This window comes from Dipodomys spectabilis, unplaced genomic scaffold (assembly GCF_019054845.1).
Source record: "Dipodomys spectabilis isolate Male_0828 unplaced genomic scaffold, ASM1905484v1 ptg000178l, whole genome shotgun sequence".
NCBI lineage: Eukaryota > Metazoa > Chordata > Mammalia > Rodentia > Heteromyidae > Dipodomys > Dipodomys spectabilis.
The window spans coordinates 7,237,546-7,258,981 of record NW_024870855.1 but is presented as its reverse complement, the minus strand read 5'-3'; the positions used below and the strand labels follow the sequence as shown (position 1 = coordinate 7,258,981).

The following is a 21,436-nucleotide window of genomic DNA, read 5'->3' as shown; positions in this document are numbered from 1 at the left end:
ATGTAGAGTACTAACTAGCGTTGAGCAAAAATCCTGATAGAGTTGAAGCCTCAGACTGGCAGGAAAAGGAAAGAAATTAAGAAAGAAAGAAAGAAAGGAACGAAGGAAGGAAGGAAGGGAAGGAAGGAAAGAAAAGAAATAAAAGGAAGAAGAAGAGAATAACAGAAAGAAAAAAAGAAAGGAATAAAGAAAGAAAAAGGAAGAAAGAAAAGGAAGGAAGGACAAAAGGGAGGGAAGGAGGGGGAGAAAGGAAGAAAGAAAGAATAAGGGAGAGAGGGAAGGAGGGAAAGTGAAGGAAGGAGAAAGAAAGAATAAAGATAGGAAGGAAGGAAGGAAGGTAGTTTATTTCTAAAGTAGGCAGTTAGAGCTGGGTAAGACCAAATAAATGAAAAGGAGAGAGCAGATAAAAATAATTGTGAAGAACTTGTGGAAATTTTACTGTAATGGTTGGAAGGAAGCAATCTCTGAGTGCCTTTGGCTAAAGAAAATGACTCTGCTCTGAGAGTAACCTCTACATTTGGAATTAGATGCCCCTGTAGGCCCTGTCTTGATAGCAATTCTACTCTCTGGTGCTATACCCTTCATCTTACACATTTTATTAAAAGGTTTGATTACATTCTTCCCCCCGCCCCTTCATTCATTTACTCCTCTCCACTTAACTCCACCCTCTTGCAAGTACCCATTTCCTGGTGCTGGTTTTGCTGGGCTTTGACTTAGACTTTCAAATAATTATGCTATTTGATCTCTTCATAGAGTCTATTATACTTCATTTAATTCATTTGTAACCACTTATATACCATACAATGTGTTTATTTATAGATTTATAGGTACATTCTATCTACCATAAATGAGGGAAACCATGCATCTCATTTAAAAAAAAGAGGTTTTGTGGCACTCTGCTCATACATTTGAAGAGCATCAACCTGTTCTATCCTTTACAAGAACTATCTGGCAAAAGCACAAAGAAGAAAGTGAGTAAGGGTGAATAGGAGGTGAATTATACCATGGAAAACAAGTGCAATTCAAGTATATCCTACAACCTAAAAGATAGCACTGCAGGTTCTACATAAATGGTGTTTTGAAGGCACCATTATTTCATTGTGTGGATAATGAAGATCAAGTTTGCTCTGCCTTGTGGAGGATCTTCATTCTTTTACATTGCCAAGAAGGGCCTTTTCCCTCCAGAATTGAGTCCTATTTTGAAGTTGGCATAAAACATTTCAAGCAAACTGCTATTCTGCATGCTTCATTCAGTGACATGTCAAGCATAGAGAGGCTAGAGACAATCCCCATCCTTTAGATGTTACTGAGTCCAAAAGTTAAGATAAATATATGAGAGAACCACCTCTCTGCACAACAAACTATGCCTCCTATGTAATTCATGTCAAACTTTAGTCGACTTCTAAGATTAATTAGTAAATCAACTCAGTAAATGTTATCACAGAATTCTAGAGTACATATCCAGTTAATCACAATCTCAAACCTTTTATGATAAACTAAAGGACCTGCCCTATGATTGAGGGAGAGTTAGGCCTTGATCTGACATATAGGGATATACAATTTGGTGGACCTATCATGTGACAGATAACATGTGACCCATGATGGCCCTTCTTCCCACAAGGCTCTGGGTTCCCACTCCAACACATCTTCTATTCACAATACCTTGGGTCCCTGCTCAACCAATAAAAAGAGCTGGGCTGGTACACACACAAGCCACCAAAACATCGGCACAAAGTCCATTGACAGTAACATGGGAGCCCTGGTAACAGTGGCCCTCTGAGGGATCTCCATTGGGCTCTCCGCTCTGGGACCCCTCTTTACAGAGTCCATATTCTACTTCTGCTTTCAAATAAAGCTGCTCTGTCTGCTTAAACATTCTCCTACCTTTTTAAGTTTTTAAATGACAGAGGAACAAACCTGAACCCCTGGATGTCATCACAATCAAAGAGTCTTTCTGAAAAGATTTTCTCTCTAAATAGTGAGGAGGATGAATATTTTTCACAAGAGGAGGCCTGTTGGTTGGCCTTCACTTTCTAGTATTCATCATGCAACTTTCTCATGCTAAACCATGGGCGTTTCCAGCTGCTGCCATAAGCACTTCACTTAGGAAAAGCAGTTTTCCCAAGAAGTTCCTTCATAATGCAGATGTGTTTCCTGTGCCTCATACCTACACATAAATTAAGAGTTCATCCCAGGACAAACTAGTAATCCACAGTGGGGATCCTACCTCTCTAGGACATATTCACTGACATCATCAACCGATTTTGGTCCCAGTAACTGTTTCCAGTATTCCAAGCCATTTTCTCTCAATAAAACAAGGGCAAGAGAAGGACCACTGTTTAAAAAGGAAAAAAAAAAAAACCATGTTAACAAAAGTACAGTTCAGAAGATAGATAATATAAATTCATATTGTTAAATTGACTAAAATCATAAAAATACATGAAGGGGTCTGCAATTAATTTGATTCAGTGTCCTTTCAAGGGCATATATGTAAGAGGTTGGAAGCAGAGAGGAAGGGAAGAGCAGGATTTAGCTGTAAGAGTAGTTCCTATGTTCCCACTGCTGTAGGTGCCCTTATTGGATTTCTCCTTCAGCTGCCATTCAATTACTCATCCAGAACCCCAACAATTTCTAGATCCCATTTGTGTCCTAGAACTAAGTAGGGATCTGGAAGATAACCAAATCAAATACTAAAAGTCAAGTCAGGCCAACCAAAGAGTAGTCAGTTCTCTGCTTGGACTTGGTGATAGCTTACACACACTCTATTTCTGATGTTCAATTAGACAATTACAACATTCCCTGAGACTTTTGCAGTAATGTTCCAGGAAGACTAGAGAAGACAGACAGTGAGCAGAGAATCTGAAGGGAGGCAGGACTGACAAAGAAGCAGACTTTAAGAACCAGCTTCAAAGCTGGGCACCAGTAGCTCACCCCTGTAATCCTAGCTACTCAGGAGGCTGAGAGATGAGGACTGAAGTTTGAAGCCAGCCTAGATAGAAAAGTCCCCATGAGACAGTTATCTCCAATTAACTACTCAAAAACTGGAAGTGGTGTAGTTGCTTAAAGTGGTAGAGCACTAGCCTTGAGCAAAAGAGCACAGGGACAAAGCCCAGGCCCTGAGTTCAAGCACCACAACTGACTATTAAAAAAAAAGAACCTACTTCAGAGTCTGCCAACAAATAAAAATTACATTTGGGCCAGGCAATAGTGTTTCATGCCTGTAATCTTAGGTACTCTGTAAGCTGAGATCTGAGGATCCGGGTTAGAAGCCAGACTGGGCAGGAAATACCATGAGACTGTTATCTCCAATTAAGTACCAAAAATGCTGAAAGAGCTGTGTCTCAAGTAGTAGAGCACTAGCCTTGAGCACAGAAGCTCAAGAACAGCACCTACATCAGCAAAAAAAAAAAAAAAAAAAAAAGTAGGTTTCATTGAGTTAAAAAATAACAAAAACCAGGCACAGTGGCTCATGCCTATAATCCTAGCTACTCAGGGGGCTGAGATCTGAAGATTTCAGTTCAAAGCCTTCCCAGGCAGAAACCCTGTGAGACTCTTTTCTCCAATTAACCACCAGAAAATCAGAAGTGACACTTTGACTCAGAATGGTAGAATACTAGCCTTGCACAAAAGAGCTCAGGGACAATGGCCAGGTCCTGAGTTCAAGCCTCAGAGTGACAAAAATAAACAAACCAACAAACAAAAATCACAGAGCCTTCTGAACCTGAATTCCACTTTACCTGGTCATATATGGTATAAGTTTTTCGTAATAGTCTTCGTTTTCATATTCCTCACACAGTGCTTTGGCCTCTTCTTCTGATAAGACTAGTTCTCTTTGCATCAGTATTTTAAATCCTTCATTGTTAATTATAGTCAAAACATCATCTAAATAAAAACAATACCACATAATCAGTTTCAAACTGGTAGGTTACTGGCTATATAGACTATATGTAAGATACCAAAAGTATATCAAATAAATTTAATTTTCATATGAAATACCAAGTTTGTGAAAATAGTTTTCTAGTCAATGACAGTTCTTCAGATCTCAAATTACAATGTGGCTTCCAGTTTTTTACATCATAGAAATCATATGCCCACAGACATAGAAATGTTTTATTTTGAGGTGCAGGCACATTGTGTATATGTGTGTACATGTGTGTGTACAGAAACCTCCAGATTTATCCAACTCAGATACAAAAATCTTTATAAATTATTTTAATATTCAACAGCCCTCATGTTATTTGAGGAGAAACAAGTAGGCTATATACTCAAAATTATTTCTCACTCTTCTCTTTAGCCCCTTTCTACTATGGAAGCCTGGAAAATAGCACACTTGAACTGGGCACTGGTAACTCACACTTATAATCCTATCTATGATCTGAGGATCACCGTTCAAAGCCAGCCTAGGCAGGAAAGTCCTTGAGACTCTTAACTCCAATTAAGCACCAGAAAAATGGAAGTGGCACTGTGGCTCAAAGTGGTAGAGTGCTAGCCTTGAGCAAAAGAGCTCAGGGACAGTGCCTAGCTCCTGAGTTCAAGGCACGTAACTGACAAAGGAAAAAGAAAAAAAAAGAAAGGGAAGAGGTCTGTCTGTCCTTATGGATGGTAGAGCAATGTGATTCAGACAAGGTCAAGAACATGTGTGACAAAATCGGTTGGGATGCTTCTGAGAGAGACCTCTCTGCCCTATACTATCTCTGCCTGTGAATATGGAGGACAAAGAAGGATAGATATTCACTTAGAACCCAGACAACATTATGCCTGATTGACACTTCTTTTGTCATCCCCTAATTCAGAGTCTGCAAGCTCAGGAATGAGCAATCTATCCATTCGGCCAGTAAGTCTAGTTTCCTTAGCAACATGCAATTTACCTTCTTTGAATATTTCTCCTAAGCGTTGATCGCATGACACAGCTCCCATCCCTTAACCAAGAAAGAGTTTCCTAGCTCCAAACCTAAGTAGATCAGAGGTTACAAAATCCTCTTTGGTGTAGCTATTTCCAAAGTAACTCCGTTACAACTCTAACCCAGAGTTCAACAAGTCAGAGAATAAACAGTCCACAGATAATTATCAACTGTGTTTCTGAATACCAGCAATAAATTCCTACTATTTCCTAGTATTTGCTTAAGGAATTTTCCCTGCTATATGAAATTGAGTGAAGGTAAAATAGGTAGTATTTAGGACTGAGTGTGCAACTCTGTGGTAGAGCTTTTGCCAAGCATGTAGGAAGCACTGGTTTGCATCTCCAGCACTGACAACAAGCAAAAAAAAACAAGGAGAAAACTCAAAAACCAGTTTTTAAAGGGCCAGACACTTTAATCTTGTGGGATTTACAAATTCAGAAACAGTCAAATACCTTATATAATTTACACTTAATTACAGTTGCCATAATTACAGTATCCAACCTCTATATATAATCATTCTGTAATGGTAAAAAAAAAAAAAAAGAATGACTGTAACAAATTCACAGGTTAGGGAATGCTTGGTAAATATGTGTGACATATTTTTGCCTATAGTGTCTTTTTTGTTACAACTGATAAATTAGTAATTTGATATCAAAATTCAATTTGCCAAAGTACTTAATTTTATCGTTTAATTTCCTACTTTTTCTTTCATGGAGAAGATCAGGCTTCAGTAATGCCAATGTTCTTTGCAACTTGATGGCTTGCATTTCTCTAAGATTGGGGAAGAAGGTGTCCAGGAACTTAGTGACGTTACCAGGAATATTTTCAGTCTCACAAAACTGAGATATATGCTGCCGTTCCAAATATTCTTGCAGACTGTTAAAATCCAAACATATAACTTAAGTTAGTCATAAAAGCTTCATATCCATGGCAATACAGTAACTGATTATACACTCAGAAATAATGTGGAGTTTAGTGCTTAAATGAAGAAAAGCTGCATTTCACAAGATGGTATATTATATCAAATGCAAGAATAAATAGTGAATCTACCTTCTTATGGAATAGTGCACAATGAATTAACTAACTCAATCTATGCCAGAGTCATGAGAAATTAAACAAAGATGAAGATAAAATGTTATGTTTTAAAGACATTTCGTCGATGAAGAGATTTCAGATAGCTTTTCTATTTCTATTTTTCTTCAAACCAAAGATTACTTAGAAATAAGAATCATATTTTCAAATGGCTATTTGGGCACCTCTTTTGTGAATTTCCAGTTTTATAAGATTATGAGCAGCAAATATGTACGTAATTTTAAAAGATCTTGTTAGAGTTTTCTTTATAAACAGAGAAAATTTATGTGAGATAATGTTGTATTTTTACATTGCATATATTATAGATGACCTATTAAGTATAGAATATTAGCTTTCCTGTTATTAGTTATTTTGGTCTACTAACAGATATTTTCATCGAGTTATCCAATTTTTTCTAAGAATTATTTCTAATACTTGGTTGTGAGGTTAGTCATATTGTGTGTGTGTGTGTGTGTGTTTGCTGAGGCTTGAACTCTGCCTGAGCGCTGTCCCTGAACTTCTTTTGCTCAAGGCTAGTACTCTATTGCTTAAGCTCCACTTCTGGCTTTTTTGGTGGTTAATTATAGTTAAAAATCTCATGGACTTTCCTATCCAGACTGACTTTGAACTGTGATCCTCAGATCTCAGACTCCTGAGGAGCTAGGATTACAGGCGTGAGCCACCAGAGCCCTGCATGATGTCAGTTTTTATTACTGCTGGTGACTCACCACACTAGTACTATACACTACTTTTTTAAAGGCAAATCTATCATATTTCCTCCTGGTTTGTCCCAGTTCAGGTTGGACCAGGATTCGTTGAACCTACAGTCATCTATGGAGCTACACTCACAGGTGCATGCCACCGCACCCAGCTTACTGCTTAGATGGGGTCATGCTAACCACTTTTTTCAGCCTGTCCCTGAACCGTGATCCTCCCAATTTCTGCCTATCCAATAATTGTGACTGAATGCATGAGTCATGTGTCCAAACTCATGTAATGCTTTTAAGGCACAAGGAAAGTGGAAGGAGGATGTGAAGAGGTGGCTAGGAGACCAGGTTGGGAGGGATAATGCATGGCTTCAATCTATGCCTTAGGACCAAGGCCATGGGACTGAATAGCTGGGTCTCATGTTCACAATGAAAAGCAGAAAACCCTCTTTCCTTCCTAATGTTCTTGTGGGCAACCACAGCTTTTCTGAAGATAAAACTTTAGATGGACTGGAAGAAACACTTGGTGTTTTAACACAGAAACCTTTGTGTTTCAGTTGTGAGATGGATGTGGGCCACACACTTCATCACTTCCTTCCACACTGTAAATGATACAGGAATTCCTGCTTGCAGCTACCTGTCCCGTTTCTGCTTTATCATTTCAGCTATGGGCTGAGCTTCACTCTCATTCTGAGAATCAGATGATTCTTTAGCTTCTATCGTAGCCTGAGATGTAATCTCCTCCAAGAAATCCTTATCTTCTGCTCCCACAGAAATAACTAGAATATAGCTGAGGCCAGACGTCATAAGGGACAAAAATTCTTCAAAGTCAGGCTGCAAAAATAAAAGGACAAACTGCTCACTTCAGACTCTTGATTTCAGTGGACTACAATGGCAGCTACAGTGAAAGGCCTGTGAGATCCCTGCCTCATCGTCATGGGCAAGAGGATGTTATCCTTAAACCGTGTCCTGCTTTGCAAAGACCTTGAGGGATCCAGGCTCACAGCTCACAGGCACTGGGACTTCATTCTGTCAATCACTTTTCTAGCATTGGGAGGCTAGATGCAGGGAATGTTAGCATACAACTTTCTGAGCTCCAGCCAGTATCTATGAATACCTGCAACTGAAATTGCTTCAGAGCCCATGTGCTCAAGGCTGGCCACTAGCCTCTGGTGTTACTTAGGAGACAGAAGGAAGTAAGTCATGGGGTCCCCATGGGAAGGGTTGTTGGGACCTTGGCTTCTCCACTCTGTTTTTTCTGCTTCCTGACCATCACCGACTCAACAGCTTTGTCATGATTTCTGCCTCCACCTAGGCTCAAAGAGAGGTGGCAAAGTGACCATGGATGGCAATCCATAAAACCTTGAACAAAAATGATCCTATTGTCTTTTTATATAGACTTTGACAGGTGTTTTGTCACAGCCACAGAAGATGATGAAAGTGGTTGTTTCTGGCTCCAGTCTGTGAGCTGGTTTTTCTCAAGAGATCACAGCTGGTGCTGTGCAATGTGTCTAACTTTTTGTGTGCTACATATGGAAACTGGAGGCAGAAAACATTGCTTGAGGAGGCTAGCCAGCTCTATCTGCACATTGCTGTCCAGTAGGACTTTCTGTCATGAAAATCCTCCCCCAACACTCTGTAAGCCCATAGTCACAGGCGGCTACTGGACACTTGGAATGGGAGAGAGAGTATTTAGCATTATTGGGCTTGAGCAGATTTAGTGTTCATAACCCTACCTGAAAGGACTTGGGTAAAGAATGGGTGGAAGCATTCCTGGGACCTTGACCAGAGAGCCTTTAGTCCTGGGCACAAGTATAGGAAATGACTGACTCTTCACTTGCAGTGGACAAGAGGTCTTCCACCAAACACCATTTCACACATTCAATATGGTCAGGGTGTCTCTATTTCTAATGGAGATCTCCCCAGAGCTGCCATCTTCTCAACACCATAACATGGACAGGATCACAAACACCTGAGGCTCCCTTCCTTGGCCATACTGCTTTGCTTTTCTGTCTTAAAGATGGAAGGCCCCTAAGAATCCCTGGCTGTTTCTGAATACACAACAGCTCATTTCAAAGCCCTCTTACCTCCTCTGCCATTTGACTGAAGAAATTCTTTACTTCTTCCTCGGTGAACATCTTTTTCTCCTCTGCTTCGATGACATATCCTGCACTGATAAGCTTCATTTATAGAGTCAAGACGGATATAGATGAGATATGAGATTACATGGAACACAAGTAAAGGCTGATTATGTACAGACATTAATAAATCACCCAGGTTTATGTGCATATCATTCAAAGACCCCGTCAAGTCCATGGGGAACCTAGACGTGATGGTACACATCTATACTCCAGGCTGTTTGGGAGGCAGAGGTAGGAGCCTTGCTGTTTATATGTTCCTCATTCTTAGAATCATTCTTTTGAATGGCATTTCATCCAATTTGACATCATGAAAAATCAGTTGCTATGAAATTAGTAACTTTTGTAGGTCCTGTTGCCTTGCTCTTTCCTAATGATGTGCATGTGTGTGTGTTCTTCTGCATTGCCATTTGCACATCCAGGACCAAGTCTTTGGCTGGAAATCTGGATCTCATCTATTCCTTCTGTTGAAGAATTTGCCCACGTTTTGGGAAGAACTATGTGGCAGCAAGTCTGAAGGGCAGTTTCTCCAATCAGGACTGAGGTTTTAGATCAGAACACCCAACTCGTGTGCTCAAGACACTGGGCCTGATCTTCAGCATTAAGAAAGAGGAAAATGAACTGAAGCAGCAGCTCCACAACTGATAGACCATGCAGCCATGTAAATAATAACAGCAGACCGCCCCCCCCCCCAGTAAAAGCAATTATACCATAATATCAATCAGAGTAGACGAAAAAAAAGAGCTAAGATAATATGCCATGAACTAGGAAGATACTAGTTATGAAGAATAGGAATAAAATTAATTAGAAAAAATAGTAGAGAATAATAGTAAGCAAAGAAAGGAAAACAGGAGAAGGTGGAGGAGTAAGTAGGTAGAAAGCAGGGTAAGAAAGAAGAAGAGAAATAATAGAGATGATCCAGCTAAAGCTAAAATAAGGAAGTAATCTGATATACAACAATAACAAAATCAAGATAAAGAAATTTTTTTGGTCGGTTGTGGAGCTTGAACTCTGGGCCTGGGCACTGTCCCTCAACTCTTCAGCTCAAGGTGAGTGCTCTACCACTTGAGCCTCAGCACCACTTCTGGTTTTCTGGTGGTTTATTGGAGATAAGAGGCTCACAGACTTTTCAGCCCAGGCTGGCTTTGAACCATAATCCTCAGATCTCAGCCTCCTGATTAGCTAGGATTACAGGTGTGAGTCACTGGTGCCCGGCAAGATAAAGAATTTTATTTTATTTTATTTTTTATTTTTTAGGGAGCAAGAATCTGGTCATGGGGCCTGAACTCTGGGCCTGGGCGCTGTCCCTCAGCTCTTCAGCTCAAGGCTAGCACTCTACCACTTGATCTACAGTGCCGCTTTTGGCTTTTTTCTTTTTGCTTATGTGGTGCTGAGGAATCGAACCCAGGGCCTCATGCATGCAAGGCAAGCACTCTACCACTGAGCCACCTTCCCAGCTCCAGGATAAAGAATTTTAAAAGGATGAAAGAGGATAAAGAAGAAGAAATGAAAGCACAAGGCTCTCAGTTCAATTGCCAGTACTGACAGGAAGGAAGGAAGGAAGGAAGGGAGACAGACAAAAGATCATTATTTGTAGTCACATACCTACAGGTACAGGGCATAAAACAAGTCAACATGAGTTTATAATAAGATCATATTTCTAATTATTAAACAGAAATAACATTTATTACAATCCAATAGACTAAAATTTTTAGAACTTATGTAGGATGCTGGGTGAGTAACTTAATGAGAGGATAGAAAGCTCAGTAGGTTGGGGATTTGTAAAAACACAAAATGTTCAAAGCCTTTAGAGGTACCTAGTACATCACTTCATTTATTTTATTTTGTTCCAAACAATAAGCTTGGCTCTCAATAACAGTAAAGTTATTGTTCTTTCTCAACTAACTTAAACTATTGTAAGTAAATGTGACTTACTTTTTTTTTAATTTGTGGAGTTTTTCTGCTATTCACAGCATCAGGTTTGATCACAACAATACTATATATTTCCCCTAGGGAGGAAACAATAGAATTTCACTGTCTTGGCTCAAAATCAAGATAATGGTGACTAGAAATGTCAATTTTCTAATGACTGGTGAATATTTGACTGCTGATAGCTTTGTGTCTTCTATGGCAGAAAGCATGCTCCTATATGTACCCACCTTGGAAACCACCACCAAGTCTTTAAGGAGAACACATAATTCAGAGGTGTGGTTTTGATATAATTCATGTGTATTGCAATTAGCATTCATGGTTCACATAGATCTGAATGACCAGGGACAGAAACTTCAACCATACACTCTACAAAATTCAACTGACAAAGTTGCCATCTGTGAATTCTTCTGTATCTATAAGACACACTTCATGCCAAATAGCTGGCTGAGTATGGCTATTTGTCTCTGGTGTCTTTGAGAATGAACGCACATCCCTAGACACACAAACAGAAACCCAGACACAGAGAATGCAGTGAGGGCATAAAACTGTTAACTGTCATCAGAGAGGAAATGTATATGGTTTTGGAAGTGGATGAAGGATGAACTGGAAATCTGCTGTCCAGATTAGCTGTAAGAGTCAGGAGGTCATGGTCTTTGAAAAGCTTTGAGAAAATTCCAGAACCAGAGACTAAAGCTATGACAGGAAGGGAACAAAGAAGGGTGACTTTTCAGAGCTGAGACATGTACAGATTGAAATGATTTATCTGAATAGTCAAGGTGTGCAGTAATGAACTTCATTGTATGGGAAAGCCTAGCCATTGCTATAAAGATACTTACCAAGATTTTCATAGTTTGGTCCCCTACCATCCTTTCTTAATGTGTCTGAGAGTGGAACTTCACTATACTGTGAAAGAGAAATGCAAATAAAAATCTAAATGCACATGAATATATTAATGACAGTATATTTAGAAAATGTGTTTCTAGTAAATACTCATAGCTCAAAAAATACTTGGCAGAGTAGAAATGTGTCTTTGGTCTACAAAACCAAAATACTTCCAAGAAGTATATAACATTCAAACTCACACTTTGTTATCAAGGGGTGTGGTGTGAATGGTTTCCCAAAGGGGTGTGTAAAAATCAAGGTTCAGGGCACAGCCCTAGTTCTAGGAAGAGGTCATGAGACTTTTAAGAGGTGAAACCCAGTTGGAGGAAATTATGTCATTAGATTGGGAGAGGAGGAGAGGGAGCATGTGCGGAGGTGGGTGTGGGGAGGGCAGGCTGGGACAGTGATCTTCTCCTCTCCACTCTTTTACCCTTCCTAGCTCCCATGAGGTGATGAGCTTAGTTTACAATAAGATACCCACCATCATGTTCTGCTCACCACAGCCCTAAAGCACCATGGCCAAGAGCCTGTGGTTATGAAGCCATAGCCCAAACACACCTTTCCTAAAGTTAGTTTCTCACAGTGATAAAGAGCTGACTAACAGGTGTAGGAAATATGCTTTAGGAAAGCAACACTCATACAATTAAAAAAATTAAAACATGCAACAATAGACAGCATTATATTACCTGAGGACGGGCCAGTTCACCATCCAATATTTTCCTTTCTTCATTGATCAGACTAATGACTTTTCTATTAACAAGGGGCGCATTTGCACCCTGCACTTTTGCAATGATTTTGCCATTCTACAGGAGAGAGGAAAGTATGAATAAGTCAAGGATTCACACTGAATCTGGACCATTCACTCTTACTGTTTCTTATTTTCATGCATCCTCTGTTGGGTACTGTGATCAGGATCTTAAAATGATAATGGTGTGAAAGTTTGTAAACCCAGCTCTTGGGTTTCTACTTCTAGTATGTCTGTTTTCCTTCAACTGAAGGTGTAGTGGCATCCCCTAGCACCTCAAAGAGAGTCATCACCCTAGAAGAACAGTCACGTGACTCACCTTAGTTACCACTGCTTTAAGTCTGGGGACCCAGTCACCACTGAACTGTATTTCAGCAGCACAAAATGACAAACAACTAAAAAAATGGTCATTTTGTTTATCATAGAGCAGGTAACTGCCCACATTATCAATGTCAATTTGTGGGGAATAAGCAGACAAAAATCAGATTGAATGAGTTGAGGGGTTAAGAATGGAAATAAATAGAATACAAACACTGAAATCCTGGGGCAATGTAGCTATGAATTGGTAGTGACTGGTGGCACCTGTACACAAGCATGCTATCATGATGTACAGAAGGAACAGTATTTTTTTTTTTTGGGTCCGGTCGTGGGGCCTGAACTCTGGGCCTGGGCGCTGTCCCTCAGCTCTTCAGCTCAAGGCTAGTGCTCTACCACTTGAGCCACAGCGCCACTTCCGGCTTTCTTCTTTTTGCTTATGTGGTGCTGAGGAATCAAACGCAGGGCCTCAGGCATGCAAGGCAAGCGCTCTACCACTGAGCCACCTTCCCAGCAGGAACAGTATTTTTTTAAAACTGAATAATATCCAAGAGTCAAAGAGAAGAATTCAGGTAAGAAAGTTTTAAGTAAAGCTGAAAAATTCTGATTTCGATTTGTCATTGAAAGTAATCTTTCACAAATTCCTATGAAGGCAAAATGTTAACCTCTTCCTGCTGAAGCTTGCTAGAATGAATTTTTTGTCTACTAAGAACCATGACCAATGAAAAGGAGCTGCTGTGGGGTACTGAAATAAAGACCAAGCTGGCTCAACGTCAGGAAGATGGCACAGGTGCTGTCGGGAGAGATAGGTCATGGGCAGGGGTCCAGATGATGTAGAGAGGAAAGATGGGAAAGCGCAGTTCATAACATCCAAAGTACATAGATGCAAATGGAATCGGGTAACTGTAGGGGACAGGCAGGGTTGGAAGAGATGGTGAGATTAAGAATGGAGTGACATTGATCAAGAATGCATAGTACCCATAAATGGACATTATACAACTACTTAAAGATGATGGAGAAAAAAGAGACAACATAGTCTTTATTACATTTTTCTGAATATTGAAAACTGTATTTTCATCTCAGAATATGGGAGTATAAAGAAGAAAAATTATTATGCTTCTTTCACCCAGAAATATAAAACTTCTAAAGCATCTTGGTGAATGCACTTCTAGTATCATTTCTGTGCATTTGTAAACACCAAGAGAAAAACTGATGTGTGTTATAAAATAGTGATCATATGCATACTTTCTTGTGTGGGTATACATGAATATTTATCATCAATTCTCTCCCACAAGGCATCTGAGAAATGTCCAGATAAATATTTAATCATAATCATACAATCTCTAGTGAGTCTTTAAACATAAGCACAATCTTATTTTTCCTTCTTCTTACCATTTCAGTGTATGAGGGTCTATGTTCTGCTACCCATTATATGTTCCCATAGTTCAAATTACAAAACAGATTCATAGGAATTCAGAGATAAAGCAAGCAATATTCAGTTGTGATCTCCAGAAAACAATTCCACAGGACAGTCACAATGCCTTTTTTTTTTTTTTTTTTTTTACTATAAACTGCAATCTGTTGATAACATAAAACAACAAAGACTTACCAGACTAAAGAGAAAGAGAGGCTCACATTTTTCTTTGAATGACTGCAGAGTTACAATGTTGTCAGCTTCTGCCTGCAGAAATCAACATGTCAATCATATTCTATAATATGAAGGAAACTATGCTCAAGACATTTGTTACACTAAATCAAACATAGCAGAAATAGAGACAATATATTTACATTTGCAGCAGTAGTTTCTGGGTATGTAATCCTCATAATAAGGATCAAATAGCATGTACTGGAAACTCAAGGCCTGCCTGGACTTGTCACCTTCCCTTTCTTACACTAGCCCCACCCCTTATGGTCCCCAGCCTCAGCCACACTCATCTATTTGTCTTTCTGTTTTTCATTGCCTGGCTCTGCCATTCCTTTTCCAACCCAGCCTGAGTTCCTTCCTCCCAGAGGGCTCTCCTTCCCTCCTGCACAGTGCACTTGTCCAGGGTTCCCAGGACACCTGTTGTTTCTTTTGATGCCCTGCTAGGGGCATGTCAGCCGGTCTCATCTGCTTGGTTAGGAGAACAGCCCAGGGTACAGATGGAGTGTGTTCCGCTCCCTCTCTCCTGTCTCAGTCCTTCCTAGGCCTCAGTCTCAGCATAAATACCAAATGGAGCTCACAAATGCTTCTTGTAAGAGTTAGTAGTCAAATCTTGAAGCTTTAGGTTTTTGTTTAATGTTTGGAATTTTCTTAAAAATTTCTGACAACTAGGGGCCAGTAGATCGTGCCTGTAATCCTAGCTATGCAAGAGGTTAAGATCTGATGATCACAGTTCGAAGCCAGCCTGGGCATAGAAGTCCATGAGACTCTTATCTCCAATTAATCACCAGAAGTGGCACTGTGGCTCAAGCGGTAGAGCACTAGCCTTGAGCAAAAGGAGCTCAGGGTCAGTGCCCTGGCCCAGAGTTCAAGCCCCAGCACAGAAAAAGAAAATCTAACAGATTCCAGGTGGTCCTAATCTGATGACAAATAACCAGTTACTAAATAGCCGTGCCTTCATCCACATTAATAGCATTGCTGATGCAAACAGGAGAGCAGGTTAGGGTCTTATGTAAGCATGAATGGAATTCCAGCTGCTATAACAAACACACATAGTGACACACATTTCTCAGTCTCAGAGGCTGAAGTCAGAGATGGTCAGTGTGCTGGCATGGCCAGCTTCCCGGTGGACACCTTCCTGAGTAGACCCTTGCTTGGAAGAAATATCAAAACTTCCTCCTTTTTTCTTTTTCTTTTTTTGGTGCCAGTTTTGAGTGCTCAAGGCTAGGACTTTATCGCTTGAGTCATAGCTCTATTTCTAGCTTCTGGGGCGTTAATGGAGATAGGTCTCAGGGACCTTGCTGCAAGGGGTGGCTCTGAACCTTGATTCTCTGATTTCAGCCTCCTAAGTGGCTGGAAGGAACTAGTCTACAATCCCAAAGTATTAAGAGGTAAACATTTTATTCGCAAGTTGTCTGGGCATCATCATTATGATGTTTGTATTTTAACAAATGGAGCATTAGAGGTTAAATAATATAGTAAATGTCATAAGCAATATATATTGATTTTTGCACATACCCTTCATGCTATGCCATGTATATCCAGTTAATATATTCATATATTTATGTTCACATACACAGATCATATACACAGGGAGCCTTCCCTATTCCTGAGGTCTGGATCCACAGGTTCAGCCCAATGGAGAACAGAAAATACTAGAGAAATGTTTACTTCTATTCTGAACATGTATAGTTTTCTTTGACATTATTCTCTTTAAGAATGCAATGTAGCAACCAACTATTTACATTGCACTGCATTCAATTAGGCAGTACCAGGAACTTAGAGATGATGCCATACACAGGCTATTTGCAAACCTTACCTCATTTTACACTAGGAAAATCAGCCTTCAATCCACCCAGGTCTGCAAGGATCCACTGTAGCTATCTCTATTGTTTAATGCTATTCTTTCCAAATGGGGCATAGCAGAAAAATTTATAATGATGGTTTTCCACCCAGGGTGGTTTTTATGAGATAATCAATCATGCTTGTTCAAATTTAAATCTCCCTTTCAAAAAAGTCCTCAATTCTTTGACTAACTGCAGAAAAATAAATATCCAAAAAAGGGTGCTATGCTGTTGCTCCTATCAGAGGTTTTAGGGGAATTGGTTGGTTGTGAATGTACTATTGTTTGATGGTAAACACAATAGAAGATAATTCAGTGACACTGCACAAGTTGTGAAATTCAACACATAGTAAGTACAGTGCACAGGGCAGGTTTAGGGAAAAGCACAGTGGCTAACACTTCCCCACCGAGTGTGTGTGCACATATAAGTAGAACTAGTTCCCATGGAGCTAGCTGAGCAGTGCTGTCTGGTCCAGCCTGAGTCAATGGAAAGAAGAGTTCAAAAACCTGTGTGATCTCATAGCATCTCCATCAGAGCTGCTGAGCAGGCAAACCAGAGCCTGGCAAGCCTTATCATTTAAGAAAAAGGAATAGAGAGTCAAGGAAAGAGAATTGATGTCATGTTTACAAAGATTCAGTCACTCAGTCCCTGATGGAACAAGGTATGTATGCATCATAAACAGTGTCATTCAGATTCATAATATTAAATGTTTTTAGTTAAAGAAATATACAGTGAGCTTTTATTTCAGAAGATACTTCACTAAGGACAGACAACTTCACTGTGAGTAGCCAACTCTGAAAGGGAAAAATAGTAAGAAGGAGTTTCTAAGGCATTGTTAACTTTAAGTGAGCTCATTTATAAGTTTCTCAAAATTACCCTTAAGCCATTGTACAAAAAGGTTTCAAGGCAGCATGACAATTTTTGAGTAAAATAAGTCAACGTCACTCCTTTATTTTCCCCATCTCTCACAACCCTACCCAGCCCCTTCCATTTCTGGAGCTCCAATTTCACACATGCACATTGAATATTATGACTGCATGCACCTGCATTCATACCTCATCTACTTGTCCTGTCCCATCCCCTTGACTTCACCTCTTCCCTCCACAACACATGCTCCATCTTCCTGGTTTTTATTTTGTTAATTGTTCAAAGGTGTTACTCCATGAAATCCTCCCCTGCACAGACCCTACTTTAGTTGCCATGTTTGTGTATTGTACATGTGTATGACACTGTATAGGTTCATACACATACATATTTATATGTATGTGTGCTTTGTCTTTCTGAGTCTGACTTACTTCACTTAACAGAATTTTTTTTTCAGGTCCAACACAATTTTAAATTAAGGAAACTGAAGAAGGTGCCTGCAGGAATGCATAGAAAGTCAAAGACAAGTTGCGGTCAATGAGCAAACTCATTCCAAGACATACAGCAGGTGGGGCTGTGGAAGGCACCACCCAGGAGAGCTTCCAGTGGCTGATGGTCCTGATACACTAAGGCTTTTAGAGGTAAGGAGTTAAGGGCATACAAGTCGGTTATCTGTTTCTGAACATCAGGCCTAGTTGATGTCATTATGCTTCTGTCTAACAGAAATATGTGAAATATACATGTTCCTATGTTCCTATATATATCACATATGTATATATAGTGAATGCATATTTATACTATAACACACACATATACTTCAAAATTCTCTAGTAGCCAAATTTACAGAAAAGAAATAGATGAAAATAAGAATACATTTACCTTAACCTGATATGTCCAAATTATTATCACCTCAACATGTAATTGATGTCAAAATTATGAATGGCATCTCTCACATCCCCTTCCCCATATTAATTATTTAAATTTAGCGTGCATTTTCTATTTAGAACATATCTTAGTGACTTTTAATCATTTGTAATCAACTAGTACTGGGTCTCTAATAAAATGGATCATCAACAAGTAGATATACTTCAAGAAAAATGGGTGGAACTGGAGATTGTGTTAAATAAATGTTCAGAGAGACAAATGTCACGTGATTTCACTAATGAGCAAAAGCTAGACACCGCCCCCAAATATATGAAGAATATGCCATGATGTTTAAGGGAAATCTTTGGCAGTGGGAATCTAGCAGATGAGGAAATGGAGAAAGGAGAGGGCAGAGGGTAACAGAGTGAATGCTACACAAGTACATTACATACACATATATTAATGCAGACATCCATGCGTACATACATTAAAATGGCATATTATTGATTCCCAGATCTCATAGATCTAAATACATGGTAAAGCAGTCAAGTACTTCACACTGTCTATCTGGAAGAACAGACAGGTTGTTTCAATGAAGATATTAGAGGATAGGTAGAAAACCCTCACCACAACAAAATGCAGGATATCATCTTCGTTCAGCTCATTTTTCAATTTCCTGAATAAAGGCTGCATAGCTTTGCAAGGGCCACACCAGGCTTGGTAAACGTCAATCACTAGAAGATTTAAGAAAGAACAGCCAAAGGATACCCTTGTTGGCATAGCCCCGGGACTGGATCAGGAGCCAAGACACAGATGGAAGAGGAAAGGAGCTGGATCTGGCAGGGTTCCATGAGCATCCTAGGACAGACCCCAGGTGGCCACACTCCAGGGGATCCCCAGTACCTGTTAAACCTTTGTTCAGTAACATTTCATCCCATTGGCTCTGAGTGTTGATGACTGTCTGCAAGAAACCAATGCATTCTCAAAGCTCCTCCTGTACCTCTGTGCCAGATAAATCCTTCATGTGTGAAACTCACCTGGAGCTGGATTTCGCCTCGTTTTTTGCCTGCCATTGATGTACTTTTATGGGAATGAGGAAGGAAGCTGCAAGACATACGGAGGGAATTTATACAGTATTCTCATTATCCACTAGAACCTCGGATCAAATGACTGCCGATGCCCACATACTGGAGCTGATGTCCCAGATGGCCATGGCAAAGTGCTTACAACTGCCCCTCTCCCTCCTCCTCCCCACAATCCCAAAGCCAAGCAAAACAGGGTGGCTGTTAGGTTGGTTTAAAAATAGTCTGGTATGCTTTTCTGCTGTAATAAGGTTTTCTACATTTTTATTCACACAGAGATGAATCATCTACAAACAAGCACATTAGTCCCTCTCCATATCTGCCCACTTCAAGAAGTTATTTTTAGAGCGAAAGCAGAAGTGTTCTCTTTTTCAATTCTCTATATGGAAGAAAATAGATCATCAGAAAGTACATTGACTACGGGAAAATGGAGGGAAGTGGTGATCATCGAGTGAAACCACAGGTGCCCCAAAAGTGGATCGTGTTGTTTGTTACCAGGGGCCAGGGCGGACAGGGGTGTTACCAGGGGCCAGGGTGGCAGGATGTTACCAGGGGCCAGACACCTGGGTGGAACGACGGACTGGCCGCAGACCAGCCTACATCCCGCCCCAAACCGCGGATGCCAGGGAATACCTGAGCCTGGGAGAGGCCAAGGACGTTAACGGGCTCCCGGCCGAGCTCTGGGGCCATTGGACAAAGGGCTGGTACCCTGGCAGCTGGGCAGGGCCGAGGTGGAAGGCTGGCCAGGCTCCCGCGGCAGGCGCTTTCTTCCCCTGCTGGTCCAGGGGACCAGGGATGGCATCTCTCCCCAACGTTTCCTGCTCGCGCGCGCGAGCTCAGCTCGGGCCTGCAGGGGCTGTGCCCTCGAGGGGCTCGAGGCCCCTGGACTCACAGGGTAAGCCTGGGCGGTGACTCCTTTAGTCTCAGTCTCTTCTACGAGCAAGACTGACAGGCACAACTTCCCGTTTGCACAGTGTCAACCCTGCGCCCTCCCGTGGCTTGTCTCCTCTCAGCCCTGAGAAACACAGCCTGGAGTTCAGCACTGACTCCCTCCAGGCCCCCATTCTTGGCTTTCAGGCCTTCCTGAGTCTGGCCATGTTTTCACTAGGGTATAAAAATAAGATAAAAGGCGGCCTGGGAAGGTGGCTCAGTGGTAGAGTGCTCACCTCACCGTGCATGAGGCCCTGGGTTCGAGTCCTCAGCCCCACATAAGCAGAAAAAGCTGGAAGTGGTACTGTGGCTCAAGTGGTAGAGCGCCAGCCTTGAGCTGAAGAGCTGAGGGACAGCGCCCAGGCTCAGAGTTCAGGCCCCACGGCTGACAAAAAGAAAAAAAATAGCCATCCATCCTAGTCCTGTCTTCCCACTTCCCCGCACCCCTCCTCTTACTCCCCTTGCAGGGCCAGTTACTGGACTCTGACTCTCTTTTGGTGTGTGTGGCAGGAGGGGGTGGAAGAGAGAGGGTCAGTCCTGAGGCTTGAACCCAGAGCCTGGGTGATAACCCTGAGTTATTTTGCTTTGCCCAAAACTAGCACTCTACTACTTTGAGCGTGTATTCGAGTTTCTGGGGATTAATTGGAGATAAGAGTCTCAAGGACTTTTCCTGCCCCATTTATGGACTTTACTGCACTGGCTGGCTGTGTGTGAATCATGGTACTCAGCCTCCTGAGTAGTTATGATTATAGGTGTGAGCCACTATCAGCTGCTTTCCTCTTTCTGTAATTAGTTTGGGTTTTAGACTTCGAAATACATCGTCCAAGTGGCACAGAGTTCCTGCACATGTTTGCCTCTGCTTCCCCTAAAGTGTCCTAATCATAACCACATGGGTCATGATGGAAAACTTCATTGACACTATAATTAGCTATGCTGTAGACCTTACACAAATCTAGAGTGCTCTCTATTTGGACCAGGATCCAGCTAGGAACCCACACTTGCTTCCTCCTCCAATCAGGGAAGCACTTTGGCTTTACAAATCTTGTCCACAGTATCCTATTGCACTGGAGTTGTGGCTCAAAAATAAGTAAAGCTACTGTCCAACCTTGAATGACAAAATTAGTTGCAATCTCTCTCATATTTTTACACTTTTCTGTATTTTTCATCTTTTGTGAGATTTTATTTATTCTTAACCAGCAATAAAATTCTTATCTACAGAACACTTTTAAATCCACTTTCCTTGATTATTCTTTTGGTTGTGAGGCTTGAACTAAGGGCTTGGGCACGATCCCTGAGTTTTATTTTGTTTTGTTTTCTCCTTAAGGCTAGCACTCTACCACTTCGAACCACAGCTCCACTCTTGGTCTTTAGGTGATTTAATTGGAGATGAGTCTCATGGACTTTCACTAGGCCACAAACTGGCTCCATCCTAAGTACCCAAAATGCCCTAGCTTTAAATGTCCCAATTTGGATGCTAACTGCAAGTTAATGTCATAACAAAAATTTCTCAAAAGTTCAT

The 21,436-nt window shown here is 40.9% G+C and overlaps 1 protein-coding gene across 2 annotated transcripts in view; it reads right to left on the bottom strand.

The window, feature by feature from the left end:
* Positions 1-19,845, bottom strand: part of Nme8 (NME/NM23 family member 8) — a 28,418-nt gene extending 8,573 nt beyond the window's left edge. Inside the window, exons 1-13 of one of the 2 annotated variants that reach the window (XM_042694954.1) lie at positions 19,621-19,845; positions 18,943-19,009; positions 18,809-18,866; positions 18,533-18,639; positions 14,301-14,372; positions 12,318-12,434; positions 11,586-11,652; positions 10,753-10,826; positions 8,767-8,859; positions 7,317-7,513; positions 5,602-5,777; positions 3,738-3,882; positions 2,228-2,335 (exon numbers count right to left, since the gene is read on the bottom strand). In XM_042694954.1, coding sequence (XP_042550888.1) covers positions 2,228-2,335; positions 3,738-3,882; positions 5,602-5,777; positions 7,317-7,513; positions 8,767-8,859; positions 10,753-10,826; positions 11,586-11,652; positions 12,318-12,434; positions 14,301-14,372; positions 18,533-18,639; positions 18,809-18,866; positions 18,943-18,978 — 1,250 coding nt within the window. In that variant the 5' untranslated portion in view covers positions 18,979-19,009; positions 19,621-19,845. The remainder of the gene's footprint in view (positions 1-2,227; positions 2,336-3,737; positions 3,883-5,601; positions 5,778-7,316; positions 7,514-8,766; positions 8,860-10,752; positions 10,827-11,585; positions 11,653-12,317; positions 12,435-14,300; positions 14,373-18,532; positions 18,640-18,808; positions 18,867-18,942; positions 19,010-19,620) is intronic. The other variant, XM_042694955.1, reaches the window with a different exon arrangement.
* Positions 19,846-21,436: the final 1,591 nt, after the last annotated feature.